This window comes from Gracilinanus agilis, chromosome 3, assembly GCF_016433145.1.
Source record: "Gracilinanus agilis isolate LMUSP501 chromosome 3, AgileGrace, whole genome shotgun sequence".
Lineage (NCBI taxonomy): Eukaryota > Metazoa > Chordata > Mammalia > Didelphimorphia > Didelphidae > Gracilinanus > Gracilinanus agilis.
The window spans coordinates 417,172,646-417,192,148 of NC_058132.1; the positions used below are offsets into that span (position 1 = coordinate 417,172,646).

At 34.9% G+C, this 19,503-nt stretch overlaps 1 protein-coding gene across 1 annotated transcript in view; it reads left to right on the forward strand.

Annotated features, from left to right (window-relative positions):
• Window positions 1–19,503, forward strand: part of HLCS (holocarboxylase synthetase) — a 133,999-nt gene that overhangs the window by 111,447 nt on the left and 3,049 nt on the right. Inside the window, exons 7-9 of the mRNA XM_044670267.1 lie at window positions 8,699–8,766; window positions 15,174–15,334; window positions 18,024–18,138. Coding sequence (XP_044526202.1) covers window positions 8,699–8,766; window positions 15,174–15,334; window positions 18,024–18,138 — 344 coding nt within the window. The remainder of the gene's footprint in view (window positions 1–8,698; window positions 8,767–15,173; window positions 15,335–18,023; window positions 18,139–19,503) is intronic.

Consider the following 19,503-nt stretch of genomic DNA (forward strand, 5'->3'; position numbering starts at 1 on the left):
CCCTTTTCTGAGGATGCTGTCTAGACAGCATTCCTTACTCTATAACCCCTCCCCACACCTGAATAAAGCCACTTGAACTCTGCCAGCATCAAGTCTCCTATCTGCTTTTGTGATTTTGGGGGTGTGAGCCCCCCAGGATTTCACTCCACACACTGAGCAAGTCATTTAACCCACATTATCTAGCCCTCATTGCTCTTTTGCCTTGTAACCAATACATATTATTGATTTTAAGACAGCAGGTAAGGGATCAAAGAAAGAGAAAAAAGAGAAAGAAATCTGGACTATAGACTTTCCCATCTATTTAGTCTTTGCTATGGAGGTAGATGTGAAGATTGGCCTATTGCTAGGCCATAGTGGACAGAAGTGACTTCATGTTTGAGTGGATCAATCTGCTTGACCCATCTGTGTACCAGGAAGTTCCTGTATATCCAATTACTGGTTTAGTCAACTTCATTTAGGCCAGGAATGTGAAATTAAAAAAAAATTATTTAATTGCTTAATTAATTATAATTAAGAGATTATAATCAATTTAACAAATTTCATCTATTCTTGGTTTGCAAACATATTAAATTTTTCTCATCACAGTTGCCCCTCCCTCCCCATCCCCCACCCCCACCTCCAGCTTGGTCCCTGAAATCTGTTCAGTAATAACAATAAAGGGAAAGGCCCAAAGATCTGGGCTCCCACATTGGCCCACACCACTACTTGCCCATAAGGGCTGAGGAGTCACAAGCTTACCTGTGAATAATAAATTGCCTGATTTGTTATTCTTAAATGTATATATTCCTTCTCAGGTTCCTTGCCTACACATTCTCCTTAAAATAGACTGGTCAAACTTCTTTTTTGATTAGTTTGATTTTTACAGTTTGATTGATTTTACAGTTCTCTTCCAAGTGTCTCTGCATTGTTTTGGGGCTTGATATAATTGATATAATGTCATTCCCAAACAGGAATATCTATCCTCACTACCTATAGGGCATTCCCTCCATGACTTGAATTGTGTGCTGTATCACAGTGGTTAATACTCTCAGAGATGATATGGTTTCCTGTATTCTGTCTTTCTCATTGTTTATTGTTTGAGGGTTACATCGACCAAGGAAATCCTGAATGATCTTGATAAGTAGTTGTGACATACTTTGTTATGAAAGAGCTCATAAGTTGGATGTCTTTTGTTTTCTAATCAACTAACAACAACACAGTGGGATCTTGTATTTTCTGCATCTTTTTTTGAAATGGCAAAATGTGGTTCATTGTTGAATGTCTCATATAAAAGCCTGCTTGTTTTACATGAGTACCATCTTTGACAAAGTGCTCGGTTTATGTGTGGAAAAAAAAAGACTTTGTATGCATTGAAGAGTAGACATAGGTTGATACTTGTTCTTTTAGTCACTTTTAGGAAACTTCTAATAACTTTCATAAATTTTAAGGAGTTATTATTAAAATTAGACATTTTAAAGGCATATTTTTATGTGTTCCTTTCCTTTCAGATACTTTATATTGTCCCATGGTGCCCTCACAATTTTATCACCTCTGCAAAAGATCTCTTTTCTGTATATTTGATCCAATCCAGCTGTTTTCCCCATTTTTGCTCTTTTTCTATCTCCTGGTATAAGAATTTTCAGGGACTGTATGATGTTACGGTCCAAGGTATGGTTCCACCATCCCTGCTAGAAAATTGTTTTTGCAAAGCTTTTCTATTTTTGTTTGTAGCTTTCCCTATTTTTTGCCCTTGAATGCCTTTGGGATGATCTTGCCAAACTTTATTCAAACTAGGTTTACCTTACACTTCTTCTCTGCTTTATAAGGCAATACTTTAATCCATCATTCTCCTTCACTAGACTATGCTTTTGGCAGATGTCTCTCTAATTTCTGGGCTTTCTTGACCTCCTTGTTATAGCAATTAAAATTTTTTCATCAGTAGCGTCATTTCTGTTTTTGTGAAATGTCATTTCACATTTTTATTTTCAATAGCTTATATATTGTTTTTCTTATTATAAAATTTAATCTTAGTGTTCCGGTGAATTGATTGACTGTCATTTGGTACTTGCCCTATCCAGTGCCTACTAATTTTTTGGGTAAGCCTTTCTCTTGTCTTTCTCTTGAATCATACTTCACCATATCCATTGAAACAGCTCATTGGTTCAGTGGATAATGCACAGACCTAGAGTCAGGAAGAGTTCAAATGTGGCCTTAGAAACTTTTGACCCTGGACCAATCAATGGTCTGTTTCTTATCTGTAAAATGAGGACAACAGTAGCACATATCACCCAAGGTTGTTGTGAAGATGAAATGTAAAAAAGATGTAAAGCATTTAAAACAGTGCCTATTGCTTAAAAAATGCTTTTACTTTAGATTTAGAGATTATCAGATGGAGATGGAATTTCGCTACCACTTTATCCTCAAAGATGTTGATATTGATGTATAAGCTGCAATATGATGATTATATTTTCCAAAATACTATGCAGAAAAATAAAGTATTCATTATTTTTTAAGATACTGAGCTAGATGATTGCATAGCATAGTGAAAGGTGATAACGGGGAGGGAAAGATCAGAACCAATGGAAGGAAGAGGAGAAAGCTTTATAGAGGAAATAATACCCAACTTCATTCTTGAAAGAAAATAAGAATTTTGAAATCCAAAGAAGGGGGAATAATATCAGGCATAGGAAGACCTATAGATATAAATGTTAGGAAGTGGAATGCTGAGTTTGAGGAACACCTAGTAAATAACAGTTTGAGTATATGAAGGGAATAATATGTAATAAAGCTGCAAAGCCAGAAGATGAGTTTCCTTTTTAAATTTCAACCTGAAGAGTTTCTCATAGCCAGGATTCTTCTTGTTATTGTTGTTGTTTTTCCAATTTTTGTAAAGATATTCTTATTTTATCAATTAATTACATGTAATAACAATTTTTATGTAAATTTTATGAAGTTATAGGATCCAAATTTCTTCCTCCATTGCATCACTCTCCCTTCCCAGATTTATATATCCAAAACACATTGCCCTGGATCATGGTATTGCTGAGAGTAGCCACGTCTCTCACAGTTGATCATTCCATGATATTGCAGTTAGTATGTATAATGTTCTCTTGGTTCTGCTTATTTCACTCTGCATCAGTTCGTGTAAGTCTTTCCAGCTAAGAGTCAGGATTCTTAACCTTTTTTGTTTTCTGTACACCTTGGAGGTGTAGTGAAGCTTTCTCAGATTGTAACTTTTTAATTGCATGAAATAAAGTAAATGAGATTACAAAATATTACATTGAAATATAGTTATGAAAATATACATTTTTGAGTTCACAGATCCTAGTTTAAGAACCCCTATATATACCAAGAGTTATGCTAGTATTTTAACTGTGGAAATCTAATGCTAAGATTGTGTGCCTTGGGCAGATATAGAAACTATGAAGAGGATGGAATAGAGAGGGGAGAGCCTAAAGACCACTTAGGAATACTTTACATATAAAATACTAGCAAAGAGATTACAGCACTATATCACAAGGATCGTAAACCAGGACCAAGTGGAATTTATACTAGGAATGCAGAGTTGATTCAGCAGTAGAAGGAAAACTATGGGGATAAACTAGGAGCCTTCTCAGTAATATCAGGGTTGCAACAAAGATAGCCATTATCATGACTATTTTATTATTTTATTATTATTCAAAACACTTCATACAAATAAAGTCAGATCTAAACAAATGAAAAATACAAATATTAATTGCTTATGGGCAGGCCAAAACAATATAATTAAAATGACAGTCCCATCTAAATTAGTTTACTCATTCAATGCCATACCAACTACCAACAATTTATTTTGTAGAGTTAGAAAAAATAAAGACAATTCACCTGGAAGAACAAAAGGTCAAGAATATGAGGAGAATGAATGGGAAAAACTGGGAAGCAAAGATACCAGATACCAAACTGTATTATACAATCACAATAATTAAAACAAAGAAATAGAGTGTGAATCAATGGAATAGATTAAGTATACAATACACAGTCGTAAATGGCTAATACAACCTAGTGTTTGATAAATGCAAGGACACAAACCTCTGTGATAAAAATTCCCTATTATAAAAACTACTGGGAAAACTGGAAACGTTAGGCAGAAGGAGTATGTGATTTAGACATCAGCAAAATAGAGGAGCATGGAAATGTTTACTTTTTAGTTCTATGGATTTACAAATATAAACCATTATTTTCAACTCAAGTTCAATCTGCAGTCTATTTGTGGTCCCAAAGTGATCTTGGATGCTTCAATATTTTTCTAGAAAAACTTTGATAGACATTTAGAAGAGTAAGGATAGGATGGAGAGGATCAAGCAAGGGATTTTTGGGAATGGAAAAGATGTGAGCATGTTTGTAGGCAATAAGGAAGGAACTGGTAGACAGGGACAGATTGGAGATAAGTGAGTTGGAGGAGGTGAGATAGAATGGGATTGTGTGTGCATGTGGAGTGGTTAGCCTTAATAAGGAGTAAGACCACCTCATCAAATAAGATACTGGTGAAGGTCCTCTATCATCACATCATCACATCATGGAATCATGGAATGAAGAATCTTACAAATGAAGAGAAGCATTGTGTAATCAGACAGAGGGAAATTACCCAATTCCTTGTCACCAGTGCCATTGATTATTATATGTATGAGATGGACATCAAGCTTTCACTTGGGAGTCAAGTCCAAATTTTAATGTTAAAATCTAATGAAAAAAAATCAGAACATTTTTCCTGCTTTAGAAGAAAGAAATCTTTCTAGGATGATATTGCTAGAAGGTATCTCAGCAATAGGAGATGAGAAAGGGGGGAAATATGGAGTTCACTGTGAAATATGAGTGAAATATGAGACAGATCTCAGCTGATAGAGGGAAAACCAAGAGAGGTTTTAAAAAGGATGAAAAGATGTGGAAGGGCTACAATGAAGAATGGAGAAAGAGTAGCCCATTAGCAGAAGTTGTATAGCTCAAATTTGTAGGGAACCTAATCAGAGCATTATGTAATTTTCTCAACATTGCTTCAGCAGCATGTGTAGGCGTGAAGGCGGCTGTTTCCTGCATGGGGCTCCTCACTCCTCACCTTGGTCAGGAAAGATCAGCTATGCTAACTACCCCTCTGCTTCCATTGCACTATCTCTGAAAACTTGTCTTTAACTTTTCAAGTCTTATTGGCATTTTAAATTTTATTTTTGTCACACAAAACATATTTTCAGGAGAGTCAGTCACTAGTACCCAAGCTAAGGGAAGTCCCAAGAAAAGGCCAGCTCCTTTCCTAATTTCCCTTAAATAATATTTGTATATTTATTAAGAAGCACCATAATATAATCTGTTTTTTAGTTACATAAGTATCGCCAATAAATTGAACTTTGCCTCAACCACAAACTAGCCTTAGGGATACCTAAGATCCTATTGGTTCCCTCCTTTTTGACCTTATGAAGTTTATTTTAGAGTTATGAAACAGTTCTTCTTACCCTTGCCACAGGGCTTCATCCCCTTTTTACTCCTCAGAGGTGTGCTGGAAATGACTGATTGCCTCAAGTTTTGAAATCCTGATCCTAAGAATCTGTTCCTCCAGTTCTAAAGTAGCTTCTTCCTTTTATAGAAATTGCTTAGGACATGATTCAGTCCCTCATCCTTACACTACTAGTCTTTTTTCCAGGACCTATTGTGCTTAATTTGTACAGGAGGTGAAGATTTCTTTATCCTTTGCAAAGTAGTCCCTTTAAAAGGTATCTGATATTTCAATACTGAAATTCTAGTTTAGTACTAGCTCAGAGAAGAATGCAAAAATAAAACATTTTTCTCTTAAGGACTCCTAGACATTATGTTAAATGTTAGGCAAAAAAAAAAAAACAACAAAAAAACAACCCTACCTACAACTAAAAAAAAACCAGAAACTATGCAATCATTTTTGCCTTTGTGAGAACATCAGTAATTCAGAATAAAAATGCATTTAGGCTTTTTCCTTTTTAGTAAAGAAAACATAGGCAACTTCATTTTCAGAAATGTAAAATTGAGAAGCTTCATAAATGTAGTAGGAGCTACGTGGTAAGGCCTCTCTAGAGTCATCTCGGATAGCACAAATAAATCTCTCTGCCTCTGGTTTTCTCAGTCTAATCATTAGCTGCTTTACCATGTAATGCTCCTCCTTCTTCATGTAGTTTCTTCATGTAGGCAGAACAAGCTTGGTCTTCTCATTAATATATTCTCTTAACCACTGCCAAACCCCTAGCAGTTTCATATGTTCCCTTAATCATTTCTCTTTGTTCTAAAAGTCTATGGTTTCTCAACCAACTATTTTTCTGCTTAAGATCTCTTCCACCCACCACCACTGGTTATATCATCTTGTTTTCTGCATATTCATTTAAAGAATCACCACCAAGAGATACAGGATCCTGAACTGAGGTAGAATCTCTTCAGAGTGTGCTGAATAATTTCACTTAAACCCCATGCGTAGCTGTCCCCAAGAATTTGTATGAATTTGGTATTTTCTATCAAAGTGTTACTTAGGTATTAATATATAGTCTGGAAAAAGTTTATTTAAATTAAAAAAAAATTTAAGGTGTTACTAGGGCAACTAAAATGCAAAGCTTCTAAAATATACTTATAAAAAAGTAGACATAAGTAGTAAAGACATAAAAGTCTCATACAAAGAATACCTCTCAGGTTTTCTTACTGATTCCCAAACTCAATGAATAACTCATAGGATTCAAAAGAAACATTTTTTTAAATTTTATTTCATAAGAAATGGAAGTAGACTTGGCAAAGAGGCCACAAGACTATTTTGCTTTGAAAATCCCTGTATTTTTTTACTTTTTCTAATAGCCATGATAAGCTTATTTGTCCTCTTGTCAGTTTTGGTTCATGGCCTTTAGTAAGTTGTCTTGTGGTCTCTTCTTGTCTTTTTGGGGCTAGAGTTTTAGTAACCAGATACTTGGGATTCCTGTGTCAGGGAATTTTCAATGGAGTGACAAATTTTTGTTAATTGTACCTTCTATTATTTGGCCTAGTTATTTGCAAAATTCTATTCTTCTATCGAGGCTAAAATAAAAAATGAGTTGCTTCAGTAGCATCTTCCCATTAGTACTTATCCTGGCAGTAGGGGGAGCAGTGGTACTTATAATTAGCTTTCCTCATTTCTTTTTTTTTTTTATTTTCTAATTTTTTAATTTTCTTTTTTATTATGAACTCAAACATCAACAAATATGTATCAAATACACAATTACAAGAGATTTGTATATAAAACTAAATTTCTTATGTGCAATTTTTAATAAAGTATGTAATTAAGTTTACCATGTTAGCAACAAAACTGCCATTTGTCTATTTCACTTTCTAAACTGCCTTCTCCTCTCTTTATGTCCTCTCTTATGTTTGTTGATGCCCTTTTTTTTTTTTTTTGCATTCCTCTCATTGCCTCTCCCTCCTGCAATCCAAATTGAAGCCCCACCTTGCAACTCAAAAGCATAGTCAAGCAAAAAAAAAAAAATAAGCATGTTGATTGTGTCTATCAATGTATGTCTTTCAATACTTTTCATCTGTTGCCTCTCTGTCAAGAGGTAGGAAGCCTACTGCATTATCAGTCTAATGAAGTCATAATTATGCACTGATCAGAAACCTCTGAAGTTTTTCTTTACATTTTTTAAAGTGTTTTAATTTTTTTGCCCCTGGTTTTTCTCACTTTCCTCTGCCTATGATGGTCATTTCCAGAAGGACCTAGAAACACTTATGCTTGAACCTTCACATTAGTAGAAAGTCTCACACTATATTTATATTCAAATAGATGTAGTCAGATAAATTAGCTTTTACAGCCACACTGAGAATAGGTATTTCATGTCACATGCCTTTATTCATAATTTTAAAAGCAAATTTTGCCAGAACTCTTACCTGTGTTGTGCCTATTCAGTAATTCAATGGAAATTTAAAAGAAGGAAAAGTACTATTACATGAAGTTAAAATATGCCCAATCTAGCTCAGAGGAAATTCTCACAGCAACATTTCTTTCAGTTAATGTTGACTCATTTGGTGGTATTATAGCACACTTTTCTGCCTATCCCCAAAAGGGGAGTTCATATTCTTTTAAGTGAAGCCATTTTAAAAGCAGAAATCAAGCCTAAAATAATCCAGGGTTCTCCAGAATTCTCAGAAGGTGTGGATTTATTTACTATAGTTAAAATATAATTAGTTCTCCTGGGAAAGCGTATCTTTTAAACTGCTTTATTGCCACCATATTGATTTTCTAAATAATCAGAAACTTCTGTTATTACATATTCTAGAGTTTGAACAGAAATGTACACTAAGTAGAAACAAATGTCAAGAATTGTTGGTTGTTTCTTGTTGGATATAGGGATACCAGTTGGAAAAAAGAGTATTTGATAAACATTTTTTTAAAGAAAAACAATTCAAAGAAGCCAAATTGTGTTATGTAGTATGTGCATATAAAAGTATGTTATTGTGTGTATGAGTTTGCACATATTCTCAATCCTTTGTGTGGGGAGAGTTAGATAATTTTTATATTCTCTCCGGACTTTAATAAAACATGTAATACCTTATTAATAATACTTTTATTATTATAACGTTTTAATTCCTTTAAAACAACAACTTGATTACAAAAGAAAGAAAACAGTGTTCTTTTTCATACAAGTTAGACCGATGTATTATTTGGTTTTCATAGGCATATTTGCTAACCAGTTTTTCCCACAATTTGCAGGTTGATGTTTAAGGTGCCATCAGACCTGGGTTTGATAGCAATTGCAGTCCAGCAAACACAAGGCAAAGGTCAGTAACCTCTTGTTGTTATTGTGTTACTTGCTTTCTGAAATCTCAGCCTCAAGTTTCATTGGAGCTGCCTTTGGAACTCATCATTTAGGTACCTGATACCAAAGAACAGTTAAAGCCATGATCAAAAGGAATAGAGTCAAAATACTCCTTTTCAATAGCAGAGTTTATTAAAACTTGATATTTGTCTGCAGTCATTTTAACATTTTGCTACCTAAATTTTCTTACTAATGTATTCCAGGCTTTGTCGTTCCAAAATGATGGCTATATTATAGATGAACAATTTTTTTTTTCAAAAGTTCACTGTTATAAGCACTATATTAATGGTTAATGTTGGAAGAAAGAGAGATGATTGAGAGGCTTTCAGTTCACTACCATCAGTTCCAGTGATACCTAGCAGAGCACATGACAAGCAACAGTATGCATGGTTTCTAGAGTCAGAGTACCTCAATTCAAATCTTGACTGGTTCTTTCTACATTTTTTACTTCATCTAAACCTCTTGATATTCCCGAACCTCAGTTTTCTCATATAAAATCACTACATTTGTATGCTATGGTTTCTGAGATCTCTTCTAGCTCTAAATCTAAGTAAGAATTCTTTTGAAGAGTCTAGGAAATCTTTTCTTTGTCTTCCCCTAAACAGTGTCAATATCTATAATAAGTACAGTTCTATACTCAGAAATTTTTAAAAACAAAAGATGGTATCAATTTTGAGCACTACAGAGGAAAATTTGCTCATTATAGCATGTTGGCGAAGGAGGCTGGGTTCAAAGTCAGTACAATCAGAGTTCAAACATGATCTCTTAACATGATGACATGTATGATGCATGTATACATGTATGATGTATGGTCCTGAGCAAGTCACTTAATCACTATTTGCTTCTGTTTCTGCATCTGTATAATGGGGATAATTACCTATTTCACAGGGTTGTTTTAAGGGCCAAATGAATCTTTGTAAAGGGTTTATAAAGCCTTTTAAAGGGTTCCTGACACATAGTAGTGTGACATAGAGGGTAAACCTAATCTTGCCCAAAAATAATTTTAAGGGGAGGAGTCAAGATGACAGCTTAGGAGCAACAAAGTGCTTCAGGGGGCAGCCTAATTAATAATACAGGGGTGGGGGACAGCTGGGTAGCTCAGTGGATTGAGAGCTAGGCCTAGAGATGGGAGGTCAATGAGGGAGGCCTCAGACATTTCCCAGCTGTGTGACCCTGGGCAAGTCACTTGACCCCCATTGCCTACCCATACCACTCTTCTGCTTCCGAGCAGTATTGACTCCAAGATGAAAGGTAAGAATCTAAAAAAAAGTGCTACAAAAAAGAAATCCAAACTCAACAAGATAGAGCCACAGGATTCTCCTGCTGATCACAGCTTGAAAGGTAGGCACAGAGAGTCAATTTCCAGGGCATAAGGGAGAGACCAAATTCCCCTCCCCCACCTGTTTTGCTGAGACCTGTAATCAAAAATGGGCTGACTGGGATTCCTGAGCAGAGGGCTGCCCAAGACTCTGACAACAACTAGCAGGGATGGGGTGGGGCACTCTTGGCCTCTGCAGCAGCCCGCTACCAAGAGGATTCGACTTCTTATTAGATTAGCACAGCAGGTCAGGTCAACCAGTCTAATCTAGTATACCGGCAGAGGAAAGAAAAGTCTGAAGATTCCCTCCTGAGCAGAGCAGCTCAAACATCCTATTCCAATAAACCAAAAGAAGGAATTTATAGTCCAGGGGCAGGGGGGAGAGAGAATGAGTTTAAAAAAAAAAAAGAAGAAAGCGGTAACAATTGGGAATAAAGACCAAAGAAGAGAAACAGAGGTCAATGGAATCCAAGGAACTTCAAGAAAACCTCAAAAAAATCTAGGGAATTGAACTCAGGCTCTGGAAGAACTCAAAAAGAAATTAAAAAATCAAATAAGACAGGTTGAAGAAAAATGGGAAAAGGAAAACAAAAGCTTAAAAAGCAAGGTAGGTCTTCTGGAAACAGAGGCACATCAATTAAAACAAGAAAATAGTGTCTTTAAAGCCAGAATTGACCCACTGGAAAATGAGGCCAAAAGTAGTTGAAAACAGTTGAAAAGAATTATTTGAAAAGAAGAATGGATCATTTGGAAAAGGATTGTTATGAGGAAATTAGAAAGTTATATATTTAATGTAGAATAACACCCAGGCTGTAAAAACAGCTACTTCCCTGTCTCAGTCTTGACCAGAGTCCTCAAGGAAAACAGTTTCCTTCCCTTCTTAGATCTTTAGAGACAGCCTAGGTGTTATTCTAAATTAAATATATGACTTTCTAATTTCCTCATAACAGGATCAAAAGGTCATGGAAGAAATTCAGTCTTTAAAAATTAGGATTGGGCTAATGATGTCACAAAACATCAAGAAACAATAAAAAATCTAAAGAATGAAAATATAGAAGAAAATATGAATTACCTCATTGAAAAAACAACTGACCTAGAAAATAAATCCAGGAGAGACTATTTAAGAATTATTGGACTACCTGAAAGTCATGATTTAAAAAAAGGCCTAGACATCAATACTACGGAAACTAATTCTTGAGCAAGAGGGCAAAATAGAGATGGAAAGAACCCATAGTTCACTTCCTGCATTAAATCCCCAAATGACAAGTCCTCAGAATGTTATAACCAAGTTCAAGAGCTCCCAGGCCAAGGAGAAAATACTATAGGCAGCTAGAAAGAAACAATTCAGATATCATGGAGCCCCAGTCAGGATCACACAGGATCTGGCAGCCTCCACATTGAAGGACTAGAAGGCTTGGAATACGATATTCCAGAAGGCAAAGGAATTGGGTTTACAACCAAAAATCAACTATCCAGCAAAATTGACTACATGCTTTCAGAGGAAAGTATAATCACTTAATAAATTAGAAGATCTCAAAGCATTCCTGAAGACAAGAATAATTTTAGCTTTTAAAAATGGTGACCAGGTCTGACAATAGGGAAACAGAAAAGATCTTGGATAATGTAATATTTCTCAACTATCTTTTGTTAGTCTCTCAATAAGACTTTTTTAAGCTCTTACTACATGCCAGGCACTGTGCTAAGTACAAAAGATATAAAGAAAGGCTCCAACATAGTCATTGCTCCTAGAGAGCTCGCGATCTAGTGGGGAAAACAACATGCCAATAGCTAGGGACCAACAAGACATACACAGAATGAAATGGAGGTAATAATAGAAGGAAGGCAATAAGATTAAGGAGTGAGAAAGACTTTTTGTAGAAGTAGAGAGGACAATAAGCTGAGACTTGAAGAAAGATAAGGAAGGTAGGAAGAAGAGATGAGAAAAAGAATTCCTTATAAATAAAACATATTAAACCAGAAGGCAGGATGTATAGGGACAGCTTAAGGATAATAGACCTTCTGTAAGAAAACAACAACTAAAAAACCGTATGCGTAATATAAGAATTATATTAGTTCTGCTTCTCAAAAAAAATCCTTATAAAAATGATAAATAAAACTAAAAGATCAGTTCTTTGGAAAGACTAAAAAAAGATAAACCTTTAGTCAGTTGATTAAAAAAAAACTGATTAAAAATGATAAAAAAAGCAAAAAACCAAAATCAAATAAGCAAAGTAAAATTACAGAAAAAAACAGAAGAAAATAATAATCAGAAGCTTATTATTCAGTTAAATGCTGAGAACACAAAAGAAATAGAGGATTACTTTCAAAAATATAAAATATGCAAAATGGTTAGAAGCTCAAATAGAGATCTTAAACAAACCTGATCTCAGGAACCAATGAAACATTATCTGATCATAATGAATTCTTGGGAGAATCCCATTAAACTTTTCAAGGATACATGGTATATACCCATTTTACATCAATTACTCCCCAAAACACCTAAAATAAATAAATGAATAAATAAAAGCACTCTGCCAGAATCCTAAGACAAATCCAGAAGACAAATTCTAACACACAAGGGAAGACTAAAGCATTGAATGAAATATGATAGGTCAATATCTTTAATGACTTGGTTCAAAATTTTAAGTAAAATCCTGTGTTACCCAAGAAGTCATTCATTTTGATCCCGTTTAATTTATACCAAGTATTCAAAAATGGTCAACATCATTAAAACCCCAAAAATCCAAAATCACATATAGTGATTGATAGTCATAGTAAAAACCTTTTACAGCATGCCACATTCACTTATTTATTCTAAAAACTTTTCAAAGTATAGGCACAGAGGGACTTTTTAAATATTATAAAAAGTATATCTAAAAGTAAGCATCATCTGCATTGAAAGGATATAATAGAAACTTTTCCATTAAATAGAGTTGCCCACTTCCCTGGAAATGGCTAGCAGTAGCAATAAGACAAAAAAAAAAAAAGGTTAAAGGCATAAATCTAGGTAAAGGGGAGATAAAACTATCCCTATTTAATGATAATATGACTTGGGAAAATCACATCATACTGCGAAAATACAATAGTCTTGGCAAAGTTTCGGGATACAAAATAAAACTATCTGCATTTCTATAAAATAACAATCTAAGAGGCAATAATAGAAAGGAAAATCTCAACACAAATAACTACAAAATGCATAATTATAAATTACTACAAAATAGTTGTTCTTTTAAAAAATACAGAACAACTTAAATAACTGGAGAAATTTTTAGAGGTAATAATTAGACCATGCCAATATAAGAAAAATGACAAAATCTACCAAACTTTTATATTTATTGCTATATCAGTCAAATTATCAAAGGATAATTTGTGGGACCTGATAAAAACTGTAATAAAATTCCTTTGGAAAATCAAAATAGCTAGACTATCAAGGGAAATGGTTGGAAAAAATGATTTGAGATGGATTTTGGTGTATGTACATCCCAACACCATATACCTCAGTAAGTTCCGGTCGTTGATAGAGATAATCATTTAAAAACTATATAAAGAATCCCAAAAAATGGATTAGTGTTTTTTGTGGGAGAGAAATAACTTTCCCCCATTATTCAATAAGTAAAAGAAATAAGATACAAGACAGATACGCTTAATCACATTAAAAAATGTTAAATGCCTATAACAATATAATAAAAAAAAAGAGAAAAGGTTAGTTGAAAAAACCTATTTTGGGCATATTAAAATTTTTTAAGTCGAGGCTTAAGTTACAAGAGGAAGTTAAGTTACAAGAGATTTATTAAGGTTCAAAAGGTTTAGTTTACAAAGGTTCATACTAGTTAGAGGATATGGATAGACAGTTATTAATTATTAATAAACAATTGCAAAAAATTTCACTAATAAAGAAATGCAAATGGCAGCAACCTGAATCAAAAGCAATAAAACTCAGTGCTAGAGGGACTGTGGAGAAACAGCTATATATACTCATCCATTGTTGTAATTGCAAGCTATTAAGATTCTTTCTGGAGAACTACCTGGTACTTTGTAATTAAAAAAATAATTATAAGTTAATGAGCATTTATTATGTACATATTACATTCCAGTCACTGTACTATATTCCTGTATGGAGACAGGAAAAAAAATTCTTATGCAACTTGCATTCCAATGGAAGAAACAACATATACATATATAATTGTTATTGTGCCTTCCTTTGGGGCTTATTAACTTGACTCACACTACCATTGATAAATTGCATCTTTGGGGTGAGGATTCTAGGAATAATCCTATGGATGGTTTTCGTGCTAAAGTAGTTTATACACTCTCTTCTTTCTTCAAATCAATCAGCCAGTAGAGCAAGAACAGTAGTTCTGAGTCTTTTCCCCCATCAGGGACATACAAATACACTCTGAGCCTAGGAGAGGTGGGGAGTAGCAGACACCAACTGAAAAGTAGAGGCTATGAGGTACAGAACTCAAGATTAAGTGAAAATTTTTGTTTCAGTTGCTATTGTTGAAAAAATCTTTTACTATTATGTCTGTTAGCAAGTACATGATTCAATCTTCTTTTAATTTCCTTTTATGATGTCTTATCATAGTGTGGAGGTGATAGTTCATTTAACCAGATCTTATTCTCCAAGCATTCCAGGCAAACAGTGCTTTCCTGTGATTGCATATTTCTTTAGTTTGCAGATAAAATTCATCAGCATTTTTTTTTAGACCCTTACTGTTTATTGGTTCCAAGGCAGAGGAGTGGTAAGGGCTAGGCAGTGGGATCTTAAGTGTAAGGGTCATCACATACCTAGAAAGTTATCTAAGACCATTTGAACCAAGGACTTCCCATCTCTAGGCCTGGCTCTCAATCCACTGAGCAATCTAGCTTCCCTAAAATTCTTCAGCTTTGAGAAAAGACAAAGATAAGAATTGCAAAGACTGAAAAGATACAGAAGGACCATCTACATTGGTATAGGGAGTACCCACATTGATGAGACCATAGACCACTAAAAAATGCTGCATATGGATAAATATATAGGTATCAGGAAGATGTTTCCTTTTTCTCCCCAGGTCGTGATGGCAATGTCTGGCTTAGTCCTGTGGGTTGTTCTATTTCTACCCTACACATTTGTATCCCGTTGTATTCTCACCTGGGGCAGAGAATTCCATTTGTTCAGCATTTGATGTCTTTGGCAGTAGTGGAAGCTGTTCGATCCATTCCTGAGTATCAGGTACATTTTCTAAAGTTTATCAGTTTTTAGGGATTTCTCAGAGTGTTTTTTAAGCATAAATTTTCAGACTTAACAATTTACATCTAAATTTGATCTATACAAAAAACAAAGGAGATGGAGCTTGGTAGAGTGTTGGTATTCTGGACCTTACTGGTGTCTCAGCATTTACAGGATTCCTTTACTCTCTAGAATTTCCTTCTCCTTTCTGTATTTGCAAAGCTAGATTTCAGAGTTCCCAAGCACAGAAAACTATTCTTTTATTCAAGCAATAGGCTGGGTGGAAGCTATTTGTCTGTTTTTTGTGGGGAGGGGGAAGTGGGCCAGGGTGGACAAATTTTTTTTATAGACAAAAAAAAAAAGACCTCATTCTCTACTACTTATTCATCATAGTCTGTTGATAAGAAGCATATTCTCTCTATATTACTGAAATTTATGTAGTCAGGCTCCATTCATGGCCCATTTCTTGGCAGATAGATTTGCCTACTACATTGTCTTTGTCAGATGCATTCTTTCTATTATGTTACTAAGCCTAGGCTTCTTCACTCCCTTCTTCCCAATTTCCCTTGGTTCCACACACCTTCTTTTCCCCCTTACTTTGCTATCCATTTCTTGGTGGGAGAATTTCTTTTGGTCAATAAGAAAAGATTTTTTTCCTAGCTGAAATGCTTTTGTGTTCTTGCTGAGATAAGCAATTAAAGAGTGTGTTGTTGCTTGAGAAAATCATTGTTAAAATAATCAATCTTCTTTTTCTTTTCATGTTGCCATTTTCTAATACTTATAAAATTTTGGCATTTTACAGAAATAGTTAACTCAGACATATGTTTCCTATGTTATATCAAATCAATGACATACACATTTACACATGAAATTTATTGTAAAATCCAGTAGCATTGCTAGAGTGTAAGTGTTCAGTTACAAGCCTTAACATCCAGGCTTCAGAACTTGGACTGTAAATTTTGACTTTGAAAACCGAGACTATAAAAATCTTATAGCAGGAGTAAATATCTTAATAGTTGTAGAAATAGAACAAAGTAATGAGTTTAGCACCTGAGAAGAAATGAATTATTGTACTCAGATGGATGTTGGTTCTTGTTTTTTTTTTTTAAATTATCTTGGTTTTGCTTTAACTTTGTAGCCTGAAAGAAAGTTTAAAATGCAAATCCTATAAAGATCTTTTTAGCTGAACTTAGTAATTACTTAGATGTAAATGCATCCTGTGGCAAAAATAAAATTTAAAATCTAGTCAGTTAGTCTTAGGATTCATAAGTTTCATAAGTTTCGAGGGGGAAGAGAAGTTATAGGCCATTTAGTTGAAGAATTCAAGAGAAACTTGGGATGAGATGATTTGCATGAAGTGATAGTGAAGAAAGCCACGCCAAAAGAATAATTTAAAATAACCAAAACTAAAACACAAAGAGAACAAAGAATATCTCTCCTTTTGTTAGAGAGAAGTATGGAATGTTGGATTCCTTGTTGTATCCAACATTCCATACCTTTATTGCATCCCTTTAGCTTTGTTACATGGGAAGATTCAGTGGAGTATATTTGACATTCAGTGGAGTATAAACGACTATTATTTTCTCAAAAAGGAACAATTCATTTCAGGAAAAATAATTTCTCTTCAATACCTATAAAATCTTTTATGTTTTAGAATCAGTGTTTGTGGTATGATTTTAGGGTTTTACCCATTTCTATACAGAATTTCTCTACTCCTTTGGCTTTAGTAACAGATATTCAACATGAACTGCAATTACCTTTTTTGTTTTGTTTTGTTTCCATATAAGACTCTCCAAATCAAATTATTTTGGGCTGAAATATATGAGAAAGTATTGTTCAGAGAGACTTTTAGATACCAGGGAAAAACAGCTTGAACAAAGGCACAGTTAAGAGCAGACTGGCTTGCCTTCAGGAAATTGCAAAGTTCCTTTAATGACCCCAAATTTCTCCCAGAAACAAAGATCTTTCTTTTAATACCAATAGTCTACCTGTGTTATTACTTGACTATGAAACATGGAACGCAATAGTCTCTAAAGAATTTAAAATTAATATTACGTAGTGTTACAAGGAGGCATGTGATGAGTATATACCATACGTAACAGTAAATAAGGAACTTTGTAGAATGGGAGTAAAGAATATCATCAAGGAAATGTGTGATAGAAAAAGGAGATCATATGGTGAGGGAGAGGAATGATAAAGCAAGCCAAGTGTTCCATTAGTATTTCCAAGAGAAAATGCCCATAGTAAATATCCCCGTCTACCAAATTTATTGGTTAAGATAAATGGTCTTCATCTTTGGAAGAAATATTCAAATTTATGAGCATGTTAATATTTTAAATAGTGCCACTAGCACAATGAGTATTCTCAGTCTAGTGGGGGTTTTTTGAGGGGTGGGTGAGGCTCTGGTTTTTGGTTTTGCTTTCTTAGGGCTTTCTTTTTTACTTTGGTTTTTGTCTTTGTTAAGTTATAATTAATTTTGACAAGAAAAAACACCAAAGTTGGTGCTAAATAAGTTTTCTGAGTCTTGTCTCTCTTACCTTATGAAGTATCTTGAGTTATGTTATGGGAATAAAAGTACCAGAGTATGTTAACTTTAAGATAATTCACCCAAGTTTGCTTTTTTATCTAGATGAGGCTAAAGTCCTTTTGAACCAAATGAGCCTATGATTAATGTGGGACTTTTTCTATGTAGGATATTGACTTACGAGTAAAGTGGCCCAATGATATCTACTACAGTGATCAGATGAAACTTGGTGGGGTTTTGGTCAACTCAACACTTGTGGGAACAACTTTTTACATACTTATTGGTAAGTTTTTACATTGTTTTTACATTTTACATTTACAAAATGATCTTCAAGTAGAAAGTAAAATTAGATCATGTATTAGATCACTTTAGTCTGTTGCTTTTACTTTCTTTGATCAACACACAGTAGACTGATATGGGCAGGGACTGGGTCAGTTAGGAAATTCCTAAAAACTTTATCCAGTCTCTTAAAGTTGACTAGATTAGTAAATCCGGGAGCCTGGGATTAGGATCCAAGATGCTATCACACTGATTTGTAATGTGGGTACCCCAGCTGATTACTATCTTAGGGCCTGTTTGGAGTCCTCCTCCCTCTTAACCTTTTTCCCTCCGCCCCCCAACCCGGTCAGAGAAGCAGCTTCCTGCCCACATGGTGGAAGCATGTGGCCCTGGCATTTTTTACCCCTGGGGAGAGGAGAGAGTAAAAAACTCTTAACACTCTCTTAACTAAGACTAACTAATTAGGGCATGCCTGTACTTGCACCAAATTTTTTTTCTCTGAAATATCTAGAAGACCTTGCCTACTAGCTTTGTGAGACTTTAACCCCTTGCCAGTACATAATAGTAAATAATAAATAATAATAAATAGTAAATAATAAATTGACAACTGAGTATGATGCTGGAGAGTGTATGAGGGTGAGTATTGATAGTGTGGGAGGTGTTTATCAGGACCCCCACCCAATAGCTATCAATGGGCCAGAGCAGCTAATCACACACCCCCTCCCCAGGGAAGACCTATGAGGGAATAAATTCTTCTTGAAGGGTGAAGCTACTTGAACTTAGGAGTGGGGAGGCTTGTCTCCATAGAGCTGGCTCTGAGGGTGGGATCCAACCCACTAGGGTCACAACCGAACCCCAACACCTTCCTTCAATATCCCCACTATAGCTTTGCCAGTTTGGGGACATGAAGAGAGAGTAAGTAGAATCTAGCCCTAGCCTCCTGAAGGCTTCTCTGTACTTATTGCTGAGGCTCAGTATAAGGCAACTACCTTCCATACTCTGCTTCAGTGTCTCAAACCTTTATAATATTTGAATGCTCTGTTTTCTGGTCAGACCTCAGACTGAAATGAGAGCTGAAAAGGATATTTTCTGACTAGGATATTTCATCTTGGATTGAGCCAAAGAAACTGGTGCCAAATATGAGTTCAGTCAGCTTCTTAGAGACCTGATCACTAGATGTTGATTACTTCAGTTTCCCAATCAATCCCAATACTTCAGTTTTCCTTGCTGGCTTAACACCTTCTAGTGTTTGAGAGAATATTGTCTGAGACTATTATCCATCATAGTATCACAAAATCACTTCATTTCAACTCTAAAAGGGACTATAGTTGCTATCTAAGACCCTAGAATAGTGGGAGTAGTAGGGGAG